Source organism: Nerophis lumbriciformis, linkage group LG09 (assembly GCF_033978685.3).
Source record: "Nerophis lumbriciformis linkage group LG09, RoL_Nlum_v2.1, whole genome shotgun sequence".
NCBI lineage: Eukaryota > Metazoa > Chordata > Actinopteri > Syngnathiformes > Syngnathidae > Nerophis > Nerophis lumbriciformis.
The window spans coordinates 52,546,560-52,566,623 of record NC_084556.2 but is presented as its reverse complement, the minus strand read 5'-3'; the positions used below and the strand labels follow the sequence as shown (position 1 = coordinate 52,566,623).

Genomic DNA, 20,064 nt, shown 5'->3' with positions numbered 1-20,064 from the left:
CGGGGAAGACCCAGGACACGTTGGGAAGACTATGTCTCCCGGCTGGCCTGGGAACGCCTCGGGGTCCCACAGGAAGAGCTGGACGAAGTGGCTGGGGAGAGGGAAGTCTGGGCTTCCCTGCTTAGGCTGCTGCCCCCGCGACCCGACCTCGGATAAGCGGAAGAAGATGGATGGATGGATATTTATAACACTCAAAGGAACAAAAAGCGCGCTCAAGGCGGAAGTACAAACTTGACTAACGAAACAAAAAGACTTGCACGTGGGCAAAAAACTGAACAATTAAACAAAAACACTAACTGTGGCATTAATAGAAAAAACTTACTTGGACAAGGCATGAAGTTCGCAGAGGTAGACAAGAGTGTGACAGGGGTATGAATGCGGGGATGTCACCAGAAAGACAAACTGAAAACAATGAACTTAAATACTACAGACATGATTAACGAGAAACAGGTGCGTGACTCAAAACGTGAAGCGTGACGTAACAGGTGAAAACTAATGGGTTGCTATGGTGACAAACAAGAGTGCACAATGAGTCCAAACGTGAAACAAATGGGTAATCATGGAAACAAGACAAGGGAGTGAAAAGCCAGAAACTAAAGAGTCCAATAACTAAACAAAACATGACCAAAACAAAACATGATTACACAGACATGACACAATCAATCAATCAAAAAAAGCACTTTATATGTAGAACGGTTTTGTTAAGAAACCATTCTGAGCCTTATCTTATTTAGTTTTTATTTGATATATGTTGACCACATGAACCCTGGCAATGGACCCTGTGTGTATATGTATGTTATTATTATGTGTGTGTGTATATGTATGTTATTATTATGTGTGTGTGTATATGTATGTTATTATTATGTGTGTGTGTATATGTATGTTATTATTATGCTTAGCATTCATGACTGCCTGCTGTTGCACTGATCAGCCTAGTGGTGGCTCACATCCATCACACACAGAGCTATTTCTATTTTTGAGCAGAATTATTATAGTGTTCCCAATGTTAAAAGGATAAAGCCATTGTTTACAAATTTGGTAAATAAATAACCAAAAAATGTATATTTTGTTGTTTTCTTAATGTACCAAAAATGAACCGAACCGTCACCTCTAAACCGAGGTACGTACCGAACCGAATTTTTTTGTCTACCGTCACACCCTTAATTGATAACATAAAATGTAGATTGTTTGACTGCTTTAGTAAGATGGACTTAAACTTCAACCAACCAACTTTTTTTTTTAAATTGCGAACAGTCAGAACCATGTCGAGACCTTCTTAAACCAATCACACAATTCCGGCTTCAAAATAAAAGTGCTACGCTTTACATCCGGTCTAACTACAGTAACAAAATAAAAATGTCATACTTTATGATCGTGCTTTGTCAGAGATGTTTCGTAACATAATCTGTGATATTCCTACCTAAATAAATGCTAGTACATCAGTTGAGAATATGGGGTGAATTTTTGTGGCAGGCCGAAATAAAAGCATATATTATTTTATAACAAGTTCTGGCCGATCAATTACAAAGTGGTTAGCTGGCTGAATATTTCATTGTATGAATAAAAAAAAAAGGTTAAGACATTTTCATGTAGAAACATGAAAGACTATTAACTTGTACAACACGTAACGTACAGAATATCGGAATGTATTCATTCAGGTGGAAATATCACAGATTACATTGACAATCACAGCATGATCGTAACAAACCACATTTTGTGTTATTAATGCGTGAAACTGGTATCCAAACAAGGAAGTGTAGCTCCTCTCCTCTGAATGCAAGTGCTCCTACAGCAAGAATACAAAACTGTGGCAAGACACCAACACACTGCGGGTAATTTTTCTTATTCTGATTAAAAGTGTGTTCACATCCTTTTTGTGTTAAGCTCTTTAAAAGACATTTCATTACAGCAAACGTATTGTCCAGTCATGGTAATAAAAACTTGACAATTATCTGTCTCGGGTACACTTATTATTAATGATGAAAAATTATATCTATCTGCATTCATCACAAATAATTTTGGGTTAACTAGGAACAAAATGCGATTAATCAAAATGATATTTTTTACTTGTTTGACAGCCGTAATTTCAAACATACCCAGTAGTTGTTCAGACAGTATCATCATTTTTGGGATGCTTGAATTAAAATATTACATTTTGTATTCGACATATGCTAACGTCTCTTATAATAGCATGTCGATGTTGGCATGGTAACGTTTTTGGTTAGCCTTTTTGCTAATTTTGAGTGTTTTAAACCGAAGAATCATGATTTTTGATACATGGCGCCATCTTGGAAGTATGTCAACTTCTCACATATTAGCATGTTGTTGTTGTTAGAACGCTAAAGTTTTATCCTAACTTTTTAACTAATTCGGTAACGTCTCTTATATTTTTTGGCTAGCTTTTTCGCTAATTTTGAGTGTTTCATGATGTTTGATACACGGCACTATCTTGGAAGTATGCCAACTCCTTTTATATTACCCTGTCACATGCTACCATGTCATGTTTTTTTTTTTTGCTAGCTTTTTCGCTAATTTCTTAGGTTTTAACCTAAGAATCATGATTTTTGATATTTGGCGCCATCTTCAAAGTATGCTATTGTCTTCTATATTAGCATGCTACCAATTTTTGTTAGGTTTATAGCTCATTTGTATGTTTAAACCTAAAAATTAGGATTTCTGGTAACTTGGCGTCATCTTGGAAGTATGCTAACGTCTCATATTAGCATGCAAATGTTAGCATGCTTACGTTTTAGGCTAAATTTTTAGCCCATTTTATATGGTTACTCCTGAAAACCATGGATTCGGATACCTGGCGCCATCTTACAAGTATGCCGGCGTCCACTGAACGCCGGCCAGAGGTTCAGGGCACAGCATACTTGCCAACCTTGAGACCTCCAATTTCGGGAGGTGTGGGGTGGGTGCGGGGGGCGTGGTTTGGGCGGGGGCGTGGTTAAGAGGGGAGGAGTATATTTACAGCTAGAATTCACCAAGTCAAGTATTTCATATATATATATATATATATATATATATATATATATATCCCCGCGACCCCGAAGGGAATACGCGGTAGTAAATGGATGGATGGATGGATGGATGGATGTATATATATATATATATATATATATATATATATATATATATATATATATATATATATATATATATTGTCGGAGGCAGATATTTACATATATCTGAATTTAAGTTGTACTTCTTTTATTTCATAGTCATATTTGAAAACAGCTTGTGTTTTCCATTTCTTCTCTTGCTGCTCTGTCTGCAAGTAAACTGTGTGTTAACCTTGAGTTCTTTGGAATGTGTTTTGACTAGCATTTGTTTTGTCTACAGAGATGGGACGAGAGAGAGGGTGGTGGGATCGGGAAGACAGACCATTTTGGGAGGCGCAATAGAATGTTCTATGGTTAGACTGGTCTCAATCAATGTATATTGGCAAAGCTTTGAGAATATACAACAAAATACCTATTCTGTCTCTGGTGGTTTTTCAACTCAGCTTTAAGTGTCGGAAAGAACTTGGGAGCGAATTGTGACTTGAATTCCCTGGGAGGAACAACTGGTCCAAAACGCAACAATATATATATATATATATATATATATATATATAAGAAATAATTGACTTTCAGTGAATTCTAGCTATATATATATATATATATATATATATATATATATATATATATATATATATATATATATATATATAAATAAAAGAAATACTTGAATTTCAGTGTTCATTTATCTACACATATACACACACATAACACTCATCTACTCATTGTTGAGTTAAGGGTTGAATTGTCCATCCTTGTTCTATTCTCTGTCACTATTTTTCGAACCATGCTGAACACCCTCTCTGATGATGCATTGCTGTGTGGCACGCACAAAAGTGCTTTCATCAAATGCACTAGATGGCAGTATTGTCCTGTTTAAGAGTGTCACAACATTGCTGTTTAGACGGACTGCTTTACTGTAGACGTTCTTTATATTGTGGGAAAGCGGACTCAGGTCCGCATGGAGCTGGAGGGGGCGTGGCCTCCAGCTCCGCTTGAATTTCGGGAGAAAATTTGTCCCGGGAGGTTTTCGGGAGAGGCGCTGAATTTCGGGAGTCTCCCGAAAAATCCGGGAGGGTTGGCACAGATAGCAGGCCGATCAACATTTCTGCTGGAATTTTGTAGTTATTGCTATTGGGCACATCTATGTTATTACATTTGTATAGATTAGAGTACACAATTAAATTAAATTAAATAACCATAAAAAAAAATGCACCCTTAGCTCCGGTGAAAAATATATTAATTATTTGCTTTGCCCCATTTTCCTCTCAGACTTTCCACATGAGTGATTACTAACCCATTACCTCTGCCAGACGAGATCAGATTAACGGTAGAACGCAACAGACCGCGTCATCTGGGTTTCATTTTACGTCATCTAAATCCCGCCATGACACATTACCACAACGTATTGCCTACAGAAATCTAATCTCATAATCTGACACTAGCAAAGTTGCATTTCCCAGATCAAAACCAACCTACTGGGGCAATGGAATTAAAACAAGAAAAGGGTATGGGAAACGATCACGTTATTCAAAAGAATAATATAAGAGATCATAAATAGGCAAAAGAAAAACGAACTCGACTGAAAGAGAATCCAAGAAGGTAGCAGAGTTACCTGGGAGCCGAGAGGTGGGCTTCACTGATCCCCTCCACGCTGAAATCAAAGTGCCCGCTTCTGCACCTTGGGGACCTTTGCAACATTCCACAGTGCTACTCTTTCCCTTTCAACAAGCTTCAGGAAACACTGCTGACCCGGGAGCATGTGCAACAGACCTGCTTTCTCCCCCGCCACAGACCACACACTGGAATAACGCACATTTGGCACGAGGATCAGGCAGATCTGGGCTGGACCCCAAGGGAATGGACTCAGTGTTTATCTGAGAGCCTGTCAGTTTTCCTACCATGTCCAGCCACGGCGGATTAGCCGGAAAATGGACCCAACCATCCATGCTGATATTAAATCTTACAAAAGCAGACCTCTTAATGAACCCGGGGACTCCTCCATCTCAAAATCTCCATTTTGGACGACTCTACGCTTCCAACTTCGTGGGAGGAGTTTGTTTGTTTGCACAAAACAAGGTCAATAAAGGCATGGTTGGATGAGTGTGGTGTGGTGTGGCCAGTACCAGAGACACGGCGTCTAATTGTACAATGATCACGGACCTCAGCAAGATCCTCTGGATCAGAGGTTTCCGACTTTTTAAATGCGACACATTAGCATACCTGCCAACTACTCCGGTTTTCCCGTAATTAGTACGGTTTTCATCAACCTATTCCGGGTTACGGTTGCAGTGATAAAAAATACGGTTTTTCATTAATTAAAAAAGTATATTTTTTAAAAAGTTTTATTCACGAAATCGCGTAACAACAATGACAATCGACACTGCTTCCCGTAACTTCCTATCGAGCCATTCCGAATGCCATGCGCGAGGCTATTTATAGCTCCACTGCCAAGCACGAGGCACCAGTTGCCATTGTTTCCAAACGAGCGAACGATCATGGAATGAGCCGGAGAAAAATCGCATACGAGTCTTAAACCGAAAAGAAAACTGCAGTCATTCCGTGAAGAATATTCAAAAGCCTATCCGGGAATAATTATCCGTTCCAAAAAGGGTGAAAACTACGCGAATTGCACCTTGTGCAGACAAGATTTTTCAATCGGACACGGAGGAATTAGCGATGTAAAAGACCACGTTGGGACAAAAAAACACAAGTCTAATGCCGTTGCTAGCGATACAAGTGGAAAACTTTCAACGTTTTTCGTCGCCCAAACAGATTCTTTGGATGTGATAAATGCCGAAGTTTTATTTACGGAGGCAATAATTGAGCAAACAAAAAGGTAATGACACCAATGTTATCTATTGGAATTGTTTAGTACTGTTATACTGTTAAAAGTGTTTATCCAATTTATGTTGAAGAAATCTTGTTAAATGTTGACAGCATAACTACCAAAATACAGAAGTATGTCCTTAATATTTTTGCAGTGCTATTTCTGTTGAAAAGTTCAAATGATTACATTAGAGATGTGATGTGCCACTTTTCAAGTGTCTGATGGCTTCAATTAATTTTCATTCATTTTTCATATTTTGAATTCTTTTGAAAGGCTTACAAAAAAACTACATTTGAATTGTAATTCCATGCTATTGACAGGACTATTAATTTTAATGAAGTTAGCTTACCATGTTTACAGTATGATAATTGTGATAGAAATGTGAATTTTAGGCACAGAATATTTTTTACAATTGAACAAGGCAGTAGATTATACAAGCTTGGACAGAAAGTTAATAATGACACCAATTTTATTTTTTAATGGAATTGTTTAGTACTGTTTTACCATTTGTTTACTGTAAAAAGTGTTTATACTTTCAATTAACAAATTGAAGTCTTGTGAAAGGTTGACAGGATAACTGGCATTAACTGTCAAAATAATTTCAAACTATTGAAGTTAGCTTACAGAATAAACATGTCAATCAACCCATATGATTTTTGCTGTAATATTTTTGTTTTGAAAAGTCACTGTGACTGATAGAAAAGTGATGGTTTTAGCAACATTTTAACCTGTCTGAATGCTAATAATCATTTTGCGTCGGGGGGCGCAGGAACCCCCCACCAGGACTTTGTCCTGGACCTACCGGGGCCTGCGGCCCCTGGACCCTGGCTACTAGGTTTTTCTGATTTCAAAAGTTGGCAGGTATGCATTAGTGTCGTCGTTTACAAAAATAATGTTAAAAAGGCAAATGTACTTTTAAGTAGGGATGTCAACCGATGAAAATGTTTACTCGTGGTTAATCGCAGTTTGTTCATGGTTAACTCAAATGAACCGCAATTAATCGCAGATTAATATAATTTTTTGTCATTCATAAGTGTTGGGTTAGTTACTGAAAACCAGTAACTAGTTACAGTTACTTTATTTCAAAAGTAACTCAGTTACTAACTCAGTTACTTACACCAAAAAGTAATGCGTTACTGTGAAAAGTAATTATTTAGTTACTTTTTTCTTTAAGGCTCCCATTAATGCCCTTTTAGCCTTCCTTTCAGTACTGGAGAATAATACAATGTGTTGATCAACTTGACATGCATTTGCATCACTGAACTCAGAAAGCAATGTGGTCTACATTAGGGATGTCCCGATCCGATATTTGGATCGGATCGGCTGCCGATATTTGCCAAAAATTGCGTATCGGCAAGGCATGGGAAAATGCCGATCCAGATCCAGTTTTAAAAAAAACTCCGGTCCGTGTTTTCCAACGCACCGATTTAAATAATACATTCCACTTTTCTGCTGCTCCGTAATCTCCGTTCCGCATTTTCCAGCACACCTTCAACACATCCACAGGTCTGTGGATTCTCACGCCGTTGCTTTTAGCTGCTGGCATTACACGACAGGCTCTTCTCACTCTTTCCTGTGTCTCCCTCTCACAGACAGCGAGCGCACCTTCTTACACACGTCACATACTGTCACGACACACGTCACATACTGTCACGTCATACGTCACATACGTATACATCCACCCCGAGCAGAGAGGTAGCAGCATGGCTAACGTTAGCTGTGATGCTAGCGCAGCCGTACGAGCAACGCTCCCTCTAAGGTGCGCGCCTGTGCAATGGCGCAATATTGTGACGTCTGTCGAGACGCTTATCTCCATTCGGTGCCACACGTCCACACCATCAAAATGCCGAGGCAAACATTTCCACATCAACACCGTATGAAAAAATGTGTGATTTTTTTTAGTTGTGATTTCCTTCTCTGCATGAAAGTTTAAAAGTAGCATATATTAATGCAGTATGAAGAAGAATGTTTTAATGTAGACATGCAAGCCTTGAAAGAAAATGTTGAAAATCAAGACTACATTTCCTGCAAATGGGTGCATTTCTACCCTATATTTTAACTTTAGATTTATTCTCATATCAAACTCTTTTGGCTGTCTTTTTGACACTTACATCCGGCGCCCCCCTCCACACCCTGGATTATAAATAATGTCAATAATTCAATGTGATTATCTTGTGTGATGACTGTATTATGATGATAGTATATATCTGATAGTATATATCTGTATCATGAATCAATTTAAGTGGACCTCGTCTTAAACAAGTTGAAAAACTTATTGGGGTGTTACCATTTAGTGGTCAATTGAACGGAATACGTACTTCACTGTGCAACCTACTAATAATAAAAATATAATAAAATATCGAGATATATATGGTGTATCGCAATATGGCCTTAAAATATCGCAATATTAAAAAAAGGCCATATCGCCCAGCCCTAGTTCAATGATGCCATTTCTGTTTGTCATGTATCATTTTGTCTATTTTGTGTTTATCCTTGAATAAACAGGTCAGTTTCTTGTTACCAACCATTGTGTATTATTCAAACTCCCCTAATTCAGCTGGCTAGTTGTTATCAAGAGTACTAAAACCCTTTTCAACATGATTCTGACAACTAAGTAGGCTAACTGACTTTAAACTTTAATACATGCTCGGATAGGCCAGTATCGGTCAGTATCGGTATCGGATCGGAAATGCGAAAACAATATCGGTATCGGATCGGAAGTGCAAAAACCTGGATCGGGACATCCCTAGTCTACATACAACACACAAAGACAAAGATATGTTTCAAAGGGCCAATTTATTTCAGGCCAGAACAAATTGACAAAACTATTTTAAATAGCTGCAACATAATGGCACTTTAACTTTAACTTTAAGTAGATAGGATATTTGATCCAAGACACAACTTACATTTAACTAAAATGTTACTACTATAACTAATATAGACACTTACATCACGTGTTGTCTTCATTATAACACATATAAGACTTTTAAAGTCATTTTGATAGTAGGCTAATATAGCTAATATAGACACTTACATCATGTGTTGTCTTCATTATAACACTTATATAAGACTTTTACAGTCATTTTGATAGTAGGCTAATGTAGACACTTACATCATGTGTTGTCTTCATTATAACACTTATATAAGAAAGTCATTTTGATAGTACGCTAATATAGACACTTACATCATGTGTTGTCTTCATTATAACACTTATATAAGACTTTTAAACTCATTTTGATAGTACGCTAATATAGACACTTACACCATGTGTTGTCTTCATTATAACACTTATATAAGACTTTAAAAGTAATTTTGACTGTAGGCTAATATAGCTAATATAGACACTTACATCATGTGTTGTCTTCATTACAACACTTATATAAGACATTTAAACTCATTTTGATAGTAAATATAGACACTTACATCATGTGTTGTCTTCATTATAACACTTATATAAGACTTTTAAAGTCATTTTGATAGTCGGCTACTATAACTAATATAGACACATCATGTGTTGTCTTCATTACAACACTTATATAAGACATTTAAACTCATTTTGATAGTAAATATAGACACTTACATCATGTGTTGTCTTCATTATAACACTCATATAAGACTTTTAAAGTCATTTTGATAGTAGGCTAATAGAACTAATATAGACACTTAAACATTGCAGTGTCTTCATTATAACACTTATATAAGAAAGTCATTTTGATAGTACGCTAATATAGAAACTTACATCATGTGTTGTCTTCATTATAACACTTATATAAGACTTTTAAACTCATTTTGATAGTAGGCTATTATAGCTAATATAGACACTTACACCATGTGTTGTCTTCATTATAACACTTATATAAGACTTTAAAAGTAATTTTGACTGTAGGCTAATATAGCTAATATAGACACTTACATCATGTGTTGTCTTCATTACAACACTTATATAAGACTTTTAAACTCATTTTGATAGTAGGCTAATAGAACTAATATAGACACTTAAACATTGCAGTGTCTTCATTATAACACTTATATAAGATTTAAAAATTTTTGTGGCTCCAGACAGATTTGTTTTTTGTATTTGTGGTCCAATATGGCTCTTTCAACATTTTGGCTGACCTAGGACCTAGGACCTAGGACCTGCAGGTCAAAAAGTCAAAGGACTTTTTAATTGACCACCACCTAAAGCCTCACCTGTCGGCATCAGCCTGGGTGATGTCGATGCGCGGGAGCGTGGCGATGGGCAGACTTGTCGGCCTGGCGCAAGTCCCGGGGCCCCCCTCCGGCGACAGCAGAGTCCCCCTTTCCCGCTCTTTTTCGGCCTGTCGCCATGACAACGGCGGCAGCTGTAGGTTGCCGGAAAAGCGCCTCAGGACTTTGCACGCCTCCACTCCGAGGGTGCTGCCCGAGGAAACGTGCCCCACCGCGGGGTCCTTGTTCTCCTGACAGAAAACGACAACAGGGCAGCAAATGAGCGCTTTTGATGACAAAGTCAGACCTGCAAGACGGATTGTTTCACAAAGTGGTCCCATCCCAGACCTGCGAGTCCATCTGCCTTGCGAGGGTGCGGGCATCTCACGACATCAACGTGACTTCTGTTTTTTTATGTGTTGGACTCTTAAACATTTTGCCAACACAAAGGAAGTGAGGCAAGCACATTTCCGGCCTCTCATTTGTGGGCTGCAAACTCTGAAAAAGGTTGAGTGTAACAGTTTCCCCTTAAAGGGGAACATTATCACAATTTCAGAAGGGTTAAAACCATTAAAAATCAGTTCCCAGTGGCTTATTTTATTTTTCCAAGTTTTTTTCAAAATTTTACCCATCACGCAATATCCCTAAAAAAAGCTTCAAAGTGCCTGATTTTAACCATCGTTATATACACCCGTCCATTTTCCTGTGACGTCACATAGTGAGTGGGGCGGTATAGCTCGGTTGGTAGAGCGGCCGTGCCAGCAACTTGAGGGTTGCAGGTTCGATCCCCGCTTCTGCCATCCTAGTCACTGCCGTTTCTCCTCTCTGAGCTGCCACCTTACCGTGGTAGAGGAGTTTGGGTGTCCCAATGATCCTAGGAGCTATGTTGTCCGGGGGCTTTATGCCCCCTGGTAGGGTCTCCCAAGACAAACTGGTCCTAGGTGAGGGATCAGACAAAGAGCAGCTCGAAGACCTCCATGACGAATAAAAATAAAGGACCCAGATTTCCCTCGCCCGGACGCGGGTCACCGCGTCCGGGCCTGGCCCGGAGGCCCGGAGGTGGGGCACGATGGCGAGCGCCTGGTGGCCGGGCCTGTTCCCATGGGGCCCGGCCGGGCTCAGCCCGAAGAGGCAACGTGGGTCCCCCCTCCAATGGGCTCACCACCCATAGCAGGGGCCATAGAGGTCGGGTGCATTGTGAGCTGGGCGGCAGCCGACGGCAGGGCACTTGGCGGTCCGATCCTCGGCTACAGAAGCTAGCTCTTGGGACGTGGAACGTCACCTCGCTGGGGGGGAAGGAGCCTGAGCTAGTGCGCGAGGTTGAGAAGTTCCGGCTAGATATAGTCGGACTCACTTCGACGCACAGCAAGGGCTCTGGAACCAGTTCTCTCGAGAGGGGCTGGACTCTCTTCCACTCTGGCGTTGCCGGCAATGAGAGGCGACGGGCTGGGGTGGCAATTCTTGTTGCCCCCCCGGCTCAGAGCCTGCACGTTGGAGTTCAACCCGGTGGACGAGAGGGTAGCTTCCCTCCGCCTTCGGGTGGGGGGACGGGTCCTGACTGTGGTTTGCGCTAACGCGCCAAACCGCAGCTCAGAGTACCCACCCTTTTTGGATTTGCTCGAGGGAGTACTTGAGAGTGCTCCCCCGGGTGATTCCCTCGTTCTGCTGGGGGACTTCAATGCTCATGTTGGCAGCGACAGTGAAACCTGGAGAGGCGTGATTGGGAAGAATGGCCGCCCGGATCTGAACCCGAGCGGTGTTCTGTTATTGGACTTTTGTGCCCGTCACAGATTGTCCATAATGAACACCATGTTCGAACATAAGGGTGTCCATATGTGCACTTGGCACCAGGACACCCTAGGCCGCAGTTCCATGATCGACTTTGTAGTTGTGTCATCGGATTTGCGGCCTCATGTTTTGGACACTTGGGTGAAGAGAGGGGCAGAGCTTTCAACCGATCACCACCTGGTGGTGAGTTGGCTGCGATGGTGGGGAAGGATGCCGGACAGACCTGGCAGGCCCAAACGCATTGTGAGGGTTTGCTGGGAACGTCTGGCAGAGTCTCCTGTCAGAGAGAGTTTCAATTCCCACCTCCGGAAGAACTTTGAACATGTCACGAGGGAGGCGCTGGACATTGAGTCCGAGTGGACCATGTTCCGCACCTCTATTGTCGAGGCAGCTGATTGGAGCTGTGGCCGCAAGGTAGTTGGTGCCTGTCGTGGCGGTAATCCTAGAACCCGTTGGTGGACACCGGCGGTGAGGGATGCCGTCAAGCTGAAGAAGGAGTCCTATCGGGTTCTTTTGGCTCATAGGACTCCTGAGGCAGCGGACAGGTACCGACAGGCCAAGCGGTGTGCGGCTTCAGCGGTTGCGGAGGCAAAAACTCGGACATGGGAGGAGTTCGGGGAAGCCATGGAAAACGACTTCCGGACAGCTTCGAAGCGATTCTGGACCACCATCCGCCACCTCAGGAAGGGGAAGCAGTGCACTATCAACACCGTGTATGGTGAGGATGGTGTTCTGCTGACCTCGACTGCGGATGTTGTGGATCGGTGGAGGGAATACTTCGAAGACCTCCTCAATCCCACCAACACGTCTTCCTATGAGGAAGCAGTGCCTGGGGAATCTGTGGTGGGCTCTTCTATTTCTGGGGCTGAGGTTGCTGAGGTAGTTAAAAAGCTCCTCAGTGGCAAGGCCCCGGGGGTGGATGAGATCCGCCCGGAGTTCCTTAAGGCTCTGGATGCTGTGGGGCTGTCTTGGTTGACAAGACTCTGCAGCATCGCGTGGACATCGGGGGCGGTACCTCTGGATTGGCAGACCGGGGTGGTGGTTCCTGTCTTTAAGAAGGGGAACCGGAGGGTGTGTTCTAACTATCGTGGGATCACACTCCTCAGCCTTCCCGGTAAGGTCTATTCAGGTGTACTGGAGAGGAGGCTACGCCGGATAGTCGAACCTCGGATTCAGGAGGAACAGTGTGGTTTTCGTCCTGGTCGTGGAACTGTGGACCAGCTCTATACTCTCGGCAGGGTCCTTGAGGGTGCATGGGAGTTTGCCCAACCAGTCTACATGTGTTTTGTGGACTTGGAGAAGGCATTCGACCGTGTCCCTTGGGAAGTCCTGTGGGGAGTGCTCAGAGAGTATGGGGTATCGGACTGTCTGATTTTGGCGGTCCGCTCCCTGTATGATCAGTGTCAGAGCTTGGTCCGCATTGCCGGCAGTAAGTCGGACACGTTTCCAGTGAGGGTTGGACTCCGCCAAGGCTGCCTTTGTCACCGATTCTGTTCATAACTTTTATGGACAGAATTTCTAGGCGCAGTCAAGGCGTTGAGGGAATCTGGTTTGGTGGCTGCAGGATTAGGTCTCTGCTTTTTGCAGATGATGTGGTCCTGATGGCTTCATCTGGCCAGGATCTTCAGCTCTCGCTGGATCGGTTCGCAGCCGAGTGTGAAGCGACTGGGAAGAGAATCAGCACCTCCAAGTCCGAGTCCATGGTTCTCGCCCGGAAAAGGGTGGAATGCCATCTTCGGGTTGGGGAGGAGACCCTGCCCCAAGTGGAGGAGTTCAAGTACCTCGGAGTCTTGTTCACGAGTGAGGGAAGAGTGGATCGTGAGATCGACAGGCGGATCGGTGCGGCATCTTCAGTAATGCGGACGCTGTATCGATCCGTTGTGGTGAAGAAGGAGCTGAGCCGGAAGGCAAAGCTCTCAATTTACCGGTCGATCTACGTTCCCATCCTCACCTATGGTCATGAGCTTTGGGTTATGACCGAAAGGACAAGATCACGGGTACAAGCGGCCGAAATGAGTTTCCTCCGCCGGGTGGCGGGGCTCTCCCTTAGAGATAGGGTGAGAAGCTCTGTCATCCGGGGGGAGCTCAAAGTAAATCCGCTGCTCCTCCACATCGAGAGGGGCCAGATGAGGTGGTTCGGGCATCTGGTCAGGATGCCACCTGATCGCCTCCCTCGGGAGGTGTTTAGGGCACGTCCGACCGGTAGGAGGCCACGGAGAAGACCCAGGACACGTTGGGAAGACTATGTCTCCCGGCTGGCCTGGGAACGCCTCGGGATCCCCCGGGAGGAGCTGGACGAAGTGGCTGGGGAGAGGGAAGTCTGGGCTTCCCTGCTTAGGCTGCTGCCCCCGCGACCCGACCTCGGATAAGCGGAAGAAGATGGATGGATGGATATATATAAATAAATATATATATATATACATATATATAAAAATATATATATATAAAAAAAAAAATAATATATATATATATATATATATATATAAGAAATACTTGACTTTCAGTGAATTCTAGCTATAAATATATATTTATTTTATATATATTTATTTTATATATATATATATATATATATATATATATATATATATATATATATATATATATATATATATAAATATATATATATAAAAGAAATACTTGAATTTCAGTGTTCATTTATTTACACATATACTTGTTGAGTTAAGGGTTGAATTGTCCATCCTTGTTCTATTCTCTGTCACTATTTTTCTAACCATGCTGAACACCCTCTCTGATGATGCATTGCTGTGTGGCACGCACAAAAGTGCTTTCATCAAATGCACTAGATGGCAGTATTGTCCTGTTTAAGAGTGTCACAACATTGCAGTTTACGGCAGACGAACTGCTTTACGGCAGACCAAAACATGACTGCTGTTGTTGTGTGTTGTTACCGCGCTGGGAGGACGTTAATGAAACTGCCTAACAATAAACCCACATAAGGAACTAAGAACTCGCCCTCGATCATTCTACAGTTATAACGTCATTGGGCAGGCACACCGCGGACCTGATTCCGCCTGAATTTCGGGAGATTTTCGGGAGATAATTTGTCCCGGGAGGTTTTCGGGAGAGACGCTGAATTTCGGGAGTCTCCCGGAAAATCCGGGAGGGTTGGCAAGTATGCATGTGAATTCCTCATTCATCACTCCAAGCAACGTTTGTAAGTTTTACAATATAACTAAAACAATTCTGACTTACTAAACCGTCCCATGTGTGATGTCTGTAAGAGTGTTTTCATGCATATCTGTACTTGCTAGCGTAATGCAATCAAGGTAGCTTTGTTTACATTAGCTAATATGCTAAGTGTATGTGTTAGTATTATTAACTTACAGTGGCATTCTTTTTGTGTTGTTTCAGGTTCACAAATTCCTCAGTAAATTCACCAAAACGTCACCGTGGAGTTTTTGAGTCTGTTTAGCTGATTGGAGAGCTAGCTCGTGGGTCCATGACGATTACTTCTGTTTTGTTCATACTTGCCAACCCTCCCGGATTTTCCGGGAGACTCCCGAAATTCAGCGCCTCTCCCGAAAACCTCCCGGGACAAATTTTCTCCCGAAAATCTCCCGAAATTCTGGCGGAGCTGGAGGCCACGCCCCCTCCAGCTCCATGCGGACCTGAGTGACGTGTTGACAGCCTGTTCACACGTCCGCTTTCCCACAATATAAACAGCTAATGATCGAGGGCGAGTTCTTGGTTTCTTATGTGGGTTTATTGTTAGGCAGTTTCATTAACGTCCTCCCAGCGCGGCAACAACACACAACAACAGCAGTCAAGTCTTCGTCTACCGTAAAGCAGTCCGTCTGCCGTAAACAGCAATGTTGTGACACTTTTAAACAGGACAATACTGCCATCTACTGTACATGCATACTGTATGTGACCCACCCATAATGTGTCACATTTTTGTGTTGATTTATTTATTTTATTTTGTGGTTTGAATTCGTTTTTGGAGCTGTCATTACACATTTATCAGTATTCACATTGGTCAGTAGGGGGCAGTAGGGCGTTTCTTCCCAATTGAATGCTATCACCTGCAGACCGGAAGTGTCTTGTCATTCTGATGAGCGCGACCAGTCTGTGAACAATTGAAACGTCCTGTGTGCTTTTTCCTCCTGTATAACAGGTTAGTTTTGGTGAATCAACTCACTGAATAATATCCATGTAATCTTTACAAGTTTAAGTACACATTCTGATGGTGGAGCCTAACTCTAAAGTGTTTGTGAGTTGCAGTTTGTATTTGTGAATGAATCCAGTGCACAGCTGCAGTAATCAATACAAAAAGGCGACGTGAGTGCGCAATGTTTATATAGAAACTTCTGATCCTAATTCAGACTCCCAAATTAGAGCTCCCGTTTTCTTATTGATTTTATAATGTATATTTGTATAATGTGTGTGTTCTGAAATAGTGACAGAGAATAGAACAAGGATGGACAATTCAACCCTTAACTCAACAATGAGTAGATGAGTGTAATGTGTGTGTATATGTGTATATAAATGAACACTGAAATTCAAGTATTTCTTTTATTTATATATATATATATATATATATATATATATATATATATATATATATATATATATATATATATATATGTAATAAAATATATATATATATATATATATATATATATATATATATATATATATATATATAGCTAGAATTCACTGAAAGTCAAGTATTTCTTATATACCGTATTTTCCGCACTATTAGCCGCACCTAAAAACCACAAATTTACTCAAAAGCTGACAGTGCGGCTTATAACCCGGTGCGCTTTATATATGGATTAATATTAAGATTCATTTTCATAAAGTTTCGGTCTCGCAACTACGGTAAACAGCCGCCATCTTTTTCCCCCGTAGAAGAGGAAGTGCTTCTTCTTCTACGCAAGCAACCGCCAAAGTAAGCACCCGCCCCCATAGAACAGGAAGCGCTTCTTCTTCTACTGTAAGCAACCACCCGCCCCGGTAGAAGAAGAAGAAGCGTGCGGATATTACGTTTCATTTCCTTTGTGTGTTTACATCTGTAAAGACCACAAAATGGCTCCTACTAAGCGACAGGTTTCCGGTTCATGAAAAGACGCAATCTCTCCATCCGCACACGGACTACTATTTCACAGCAACTGCCTAAAGACTTTCAAGAAAAGCTGGCTACTTTCCGTGCATATTGTAAAAACAAGATAGCTGAAAAAAAGATCCGGCCAGAGAACATTATCAACATGGACGAGGTTCCACTGACTTTTGATATTCCTGTGAACCGCACTGTGGATACAACGGGAGCACGTACGGTGAATATTCGCACCACAGGGAATGAGAAGTCATCCTTCACTGTGGTTCTAGCTTGCCATGCTAATGGCCAGAAACTTCCACCCATGGTGATATTCAAAAGGAAGACCTTGCCAAAAGAGACCTTTCCAGCCGGCGTCATCATAAAAGCTAACTCGAAGGGATGGATGGATGAAGAAAAGATGAGCGAGTGGTTAAGGTAAGTTTACGCGAAGAGGCCGGGTGGCTTTTTTCACGCAGCTCCGTCCATGTTGATATACGACTCCATGCGCGCCCACATCACGCTGGTTTTTAATATATTATTAAAGTTTGACTGACCTATCCGACTGTTTTTTTGACATTCCTTTAGCGCAGTTAGATGCGGCTTATAACACGGGGCGGCTTATAGGTGGACAAAGTTTTGAAATATGCCGTTCATTGAAGGCGCGGCTTATAACCCAGGGCGGCTTATGGTGCGGAAAATACGGTATATATATCTTAACCACACCCCCAACCACGCCCCCACCCCCTCCCCCCACCTCCCGAAATCGGAGGTCTCAAGGTTGGCAAGTATGGTTTTGTTTGATTAGCCGTTTTACTGCCGTGTTACAGACACTGTTTGGAAACAATTAAGGTAAACATTTACAGAATATTCCTGTGTAAATAACTAATTTCACATATCTGCGACTTACAGTCAGGTGCGGCTAATGTATGGAAAATATTTTTTCCTTCTAAAATGTAGTGGCTTTGGCTTGTATACGGATATGCTCAGAATATACTGTATGTGTTCTCGTCTCTCATAAGGATTGTGAATTCCCCAAAAAGTGCAGTTCCCCTTTAAGGTGAGCAATGGGCGAAAAGGTTCGTCATTTTACTAACTGCAAAAGAACAAAAGTATCCAATAACTCTCACACGCGCCTGAAAATGAGACACAAAAGGCCATATAAATAGTTCCGGAAAAATAAGATGTTTTTAAAAAAAAAAACAGACACACAAGCAATTCTGCTAATAAGTCTTGCTTACATTTCTGCTGACTTTGCAGCATCTTCCAGGAAACACGCGCCTGATTTGAGACATAATACTTGCGGGGCGAAATGTGAAAACCGAGCCACATGATAGCAGTGATGCGTCCGGAAAAAAACATTTGAGACCATTTCTATTTAGTAGAAACTTTCCAAACTCAAGACTCAAAATATCACGATCAACATTTTTGCTGCGCCGCATGAAAATGAGATCCCAATTGTGAATTATTGATCGCAACGCTGACAAGCCGCACATGGTTTCAAACAGCTGCCGCTAGACCTTCCTGCATCGGCATGAATCAGGAAAATAAAAACAACGTCTCTTGCTCTATAAAACAAATCATTTGAACATTGGGAAAGCCTTTGTTCTCGTGAGAGGGCAAAGGGAATGAAGATGAAAGGTAACGCTCACTCCAGTGTGGAATGGAGGCGGAGTGGGTGAGTTCTAGATGGAGATAAAAGGGCTTTCTTGGCTACGCAACACAACTCCAATATTATTTGGGATATTTCCAAAAATCCTCTTTGATGAAAGTACAAATAAATATAATACAAGATGACTTAGTGAAGCTCTAACAGCCCAGAGTGGTACCTAACAAAGAATCGCAATTGTAGAAAATACAAATACCGTATTTTCCGGACCATAGGGCGCACCGGATTATAAGGCGCACTGCCGATGAATGGTCTATTTTCTATCCGGATTATAAGGCGCATTAAAGTGGTCATATTATTGAATTTTTTTTCTAAATCTAAAACACTTCCTTGTGGTCTACCATCCATCCATCCATCTTCTTCCGCTTATCCGAGGTCGGGTCGCGGGGGCAGCAGCCTAAGCAGGGAAGCCCAGACTTCCCTCTCCCCAGCCACTTCGTCCAGCTCTTCCTGTGGGACCCCGAGGCGTTCCCAGGCCAGCCGGGAGACATAGTCTTCCCAACGTGTCCTGGGTCTTACCGGTCGAACGTGCCCTAAACACCTCCCTAGGGAGGCGTTCTGGTGGCATCCTGACCAGATGCCCGAACCACCTCATCTGGCTCCTCTCGATGTGGAGGAGCAGCGGCTTTACTTTGAGCTCCCCCCGGATGGCAGAGCTTCTCACCCTATCTCTAAGGGAGAGCCCCGCCACCCGGTGGAGGAAACTCATTTCGGTCGCTTGTACCCGTGATCTTGTCCTTTCGGTCATAACCCAAAGCTCATGACCGTAGGTGAGGATGGGAACGTAGATCGACCGGTAAATTGAGAGCTTTGCCTTCCGGCTCAGCTCCTTCTTCACCACAACGGATCGATACAGCGTCCGCATTACTGAAGACGCCGCACCGATTCGCCTGTCGATCTCACGATCCACTCTTCCCTCACTCGTGAACAAGACTCCGAGGTACTTGAACTCCTCCACTTGGGGCAAGATCTCCTCCCCAACCCGGAGATGGCACTCCACCCTTTTCCGGGCGAGAACCATGGACTCGGACTTGGAGGTGCTGATTCTCATCCCAGTCGCTTCACACTCGGCTGCGAACCGATCCAGTGAGACCTGAAGATCCTGGCCAGATGAAGCCATCAGGACCACATCACCTAATCCTGCAGCCACCAAACCAGATCCCCTCAACGTCTTGACTGCGCCTAGAAATTCTGTCCATAAAAGTTATGAACAGAATCATTATACATTATAGTCCGGAAATTATTGCGCTAAGCGCACAATGGAGGTATTTAGGGTTCAAAACTATCGATAAAGGTGCTTTACAACATGCCTTGCCGAAGGTGGCAAGACCACCTTTGCTTCAAACTAAGGTAAACGTTAAAATAACAATCATCCAGACCTGCTCGAAGAGTTAAAAGGTAAAATAGGTAACTAGCTCCCCTGCTGTGCAGATGTAGATACGTAGACGTGCACACAGCTGCTTTGCTCGAT

At 42.5% G+C, this 20,064-nt stretch overlaps 1 protein-coding gene across 2 annotated transcripts in view; it reads right to left on the bottom strand.

The window, feature by feature from the left end:
- LOC133607871 (3',5'-cyclic-AMP phosphodiesterase 4B-like) overlaps positions 1-20,064 on the bottom strand; it is a 156,792-nt gene that overhangs the window by 108,979 nt on the left and 27,749 nt on the right. The window contains exon 3 of one of the 2 annotated variants that reach the window (XM_061962898.2): positions 10,084-10,331. In XM_061962898.2, the coding sequence (XP_061818882.1) occupies positions 10,084-10,331 (248 nt within the window). Of the gene's footprint in view, positions 1-4,677; positions 5,309-10,083; positions 10,332-20,064 lie in introns of those variants that run through there. The other variant, XM_061962899.2, reaches the window with a different exon arrangement.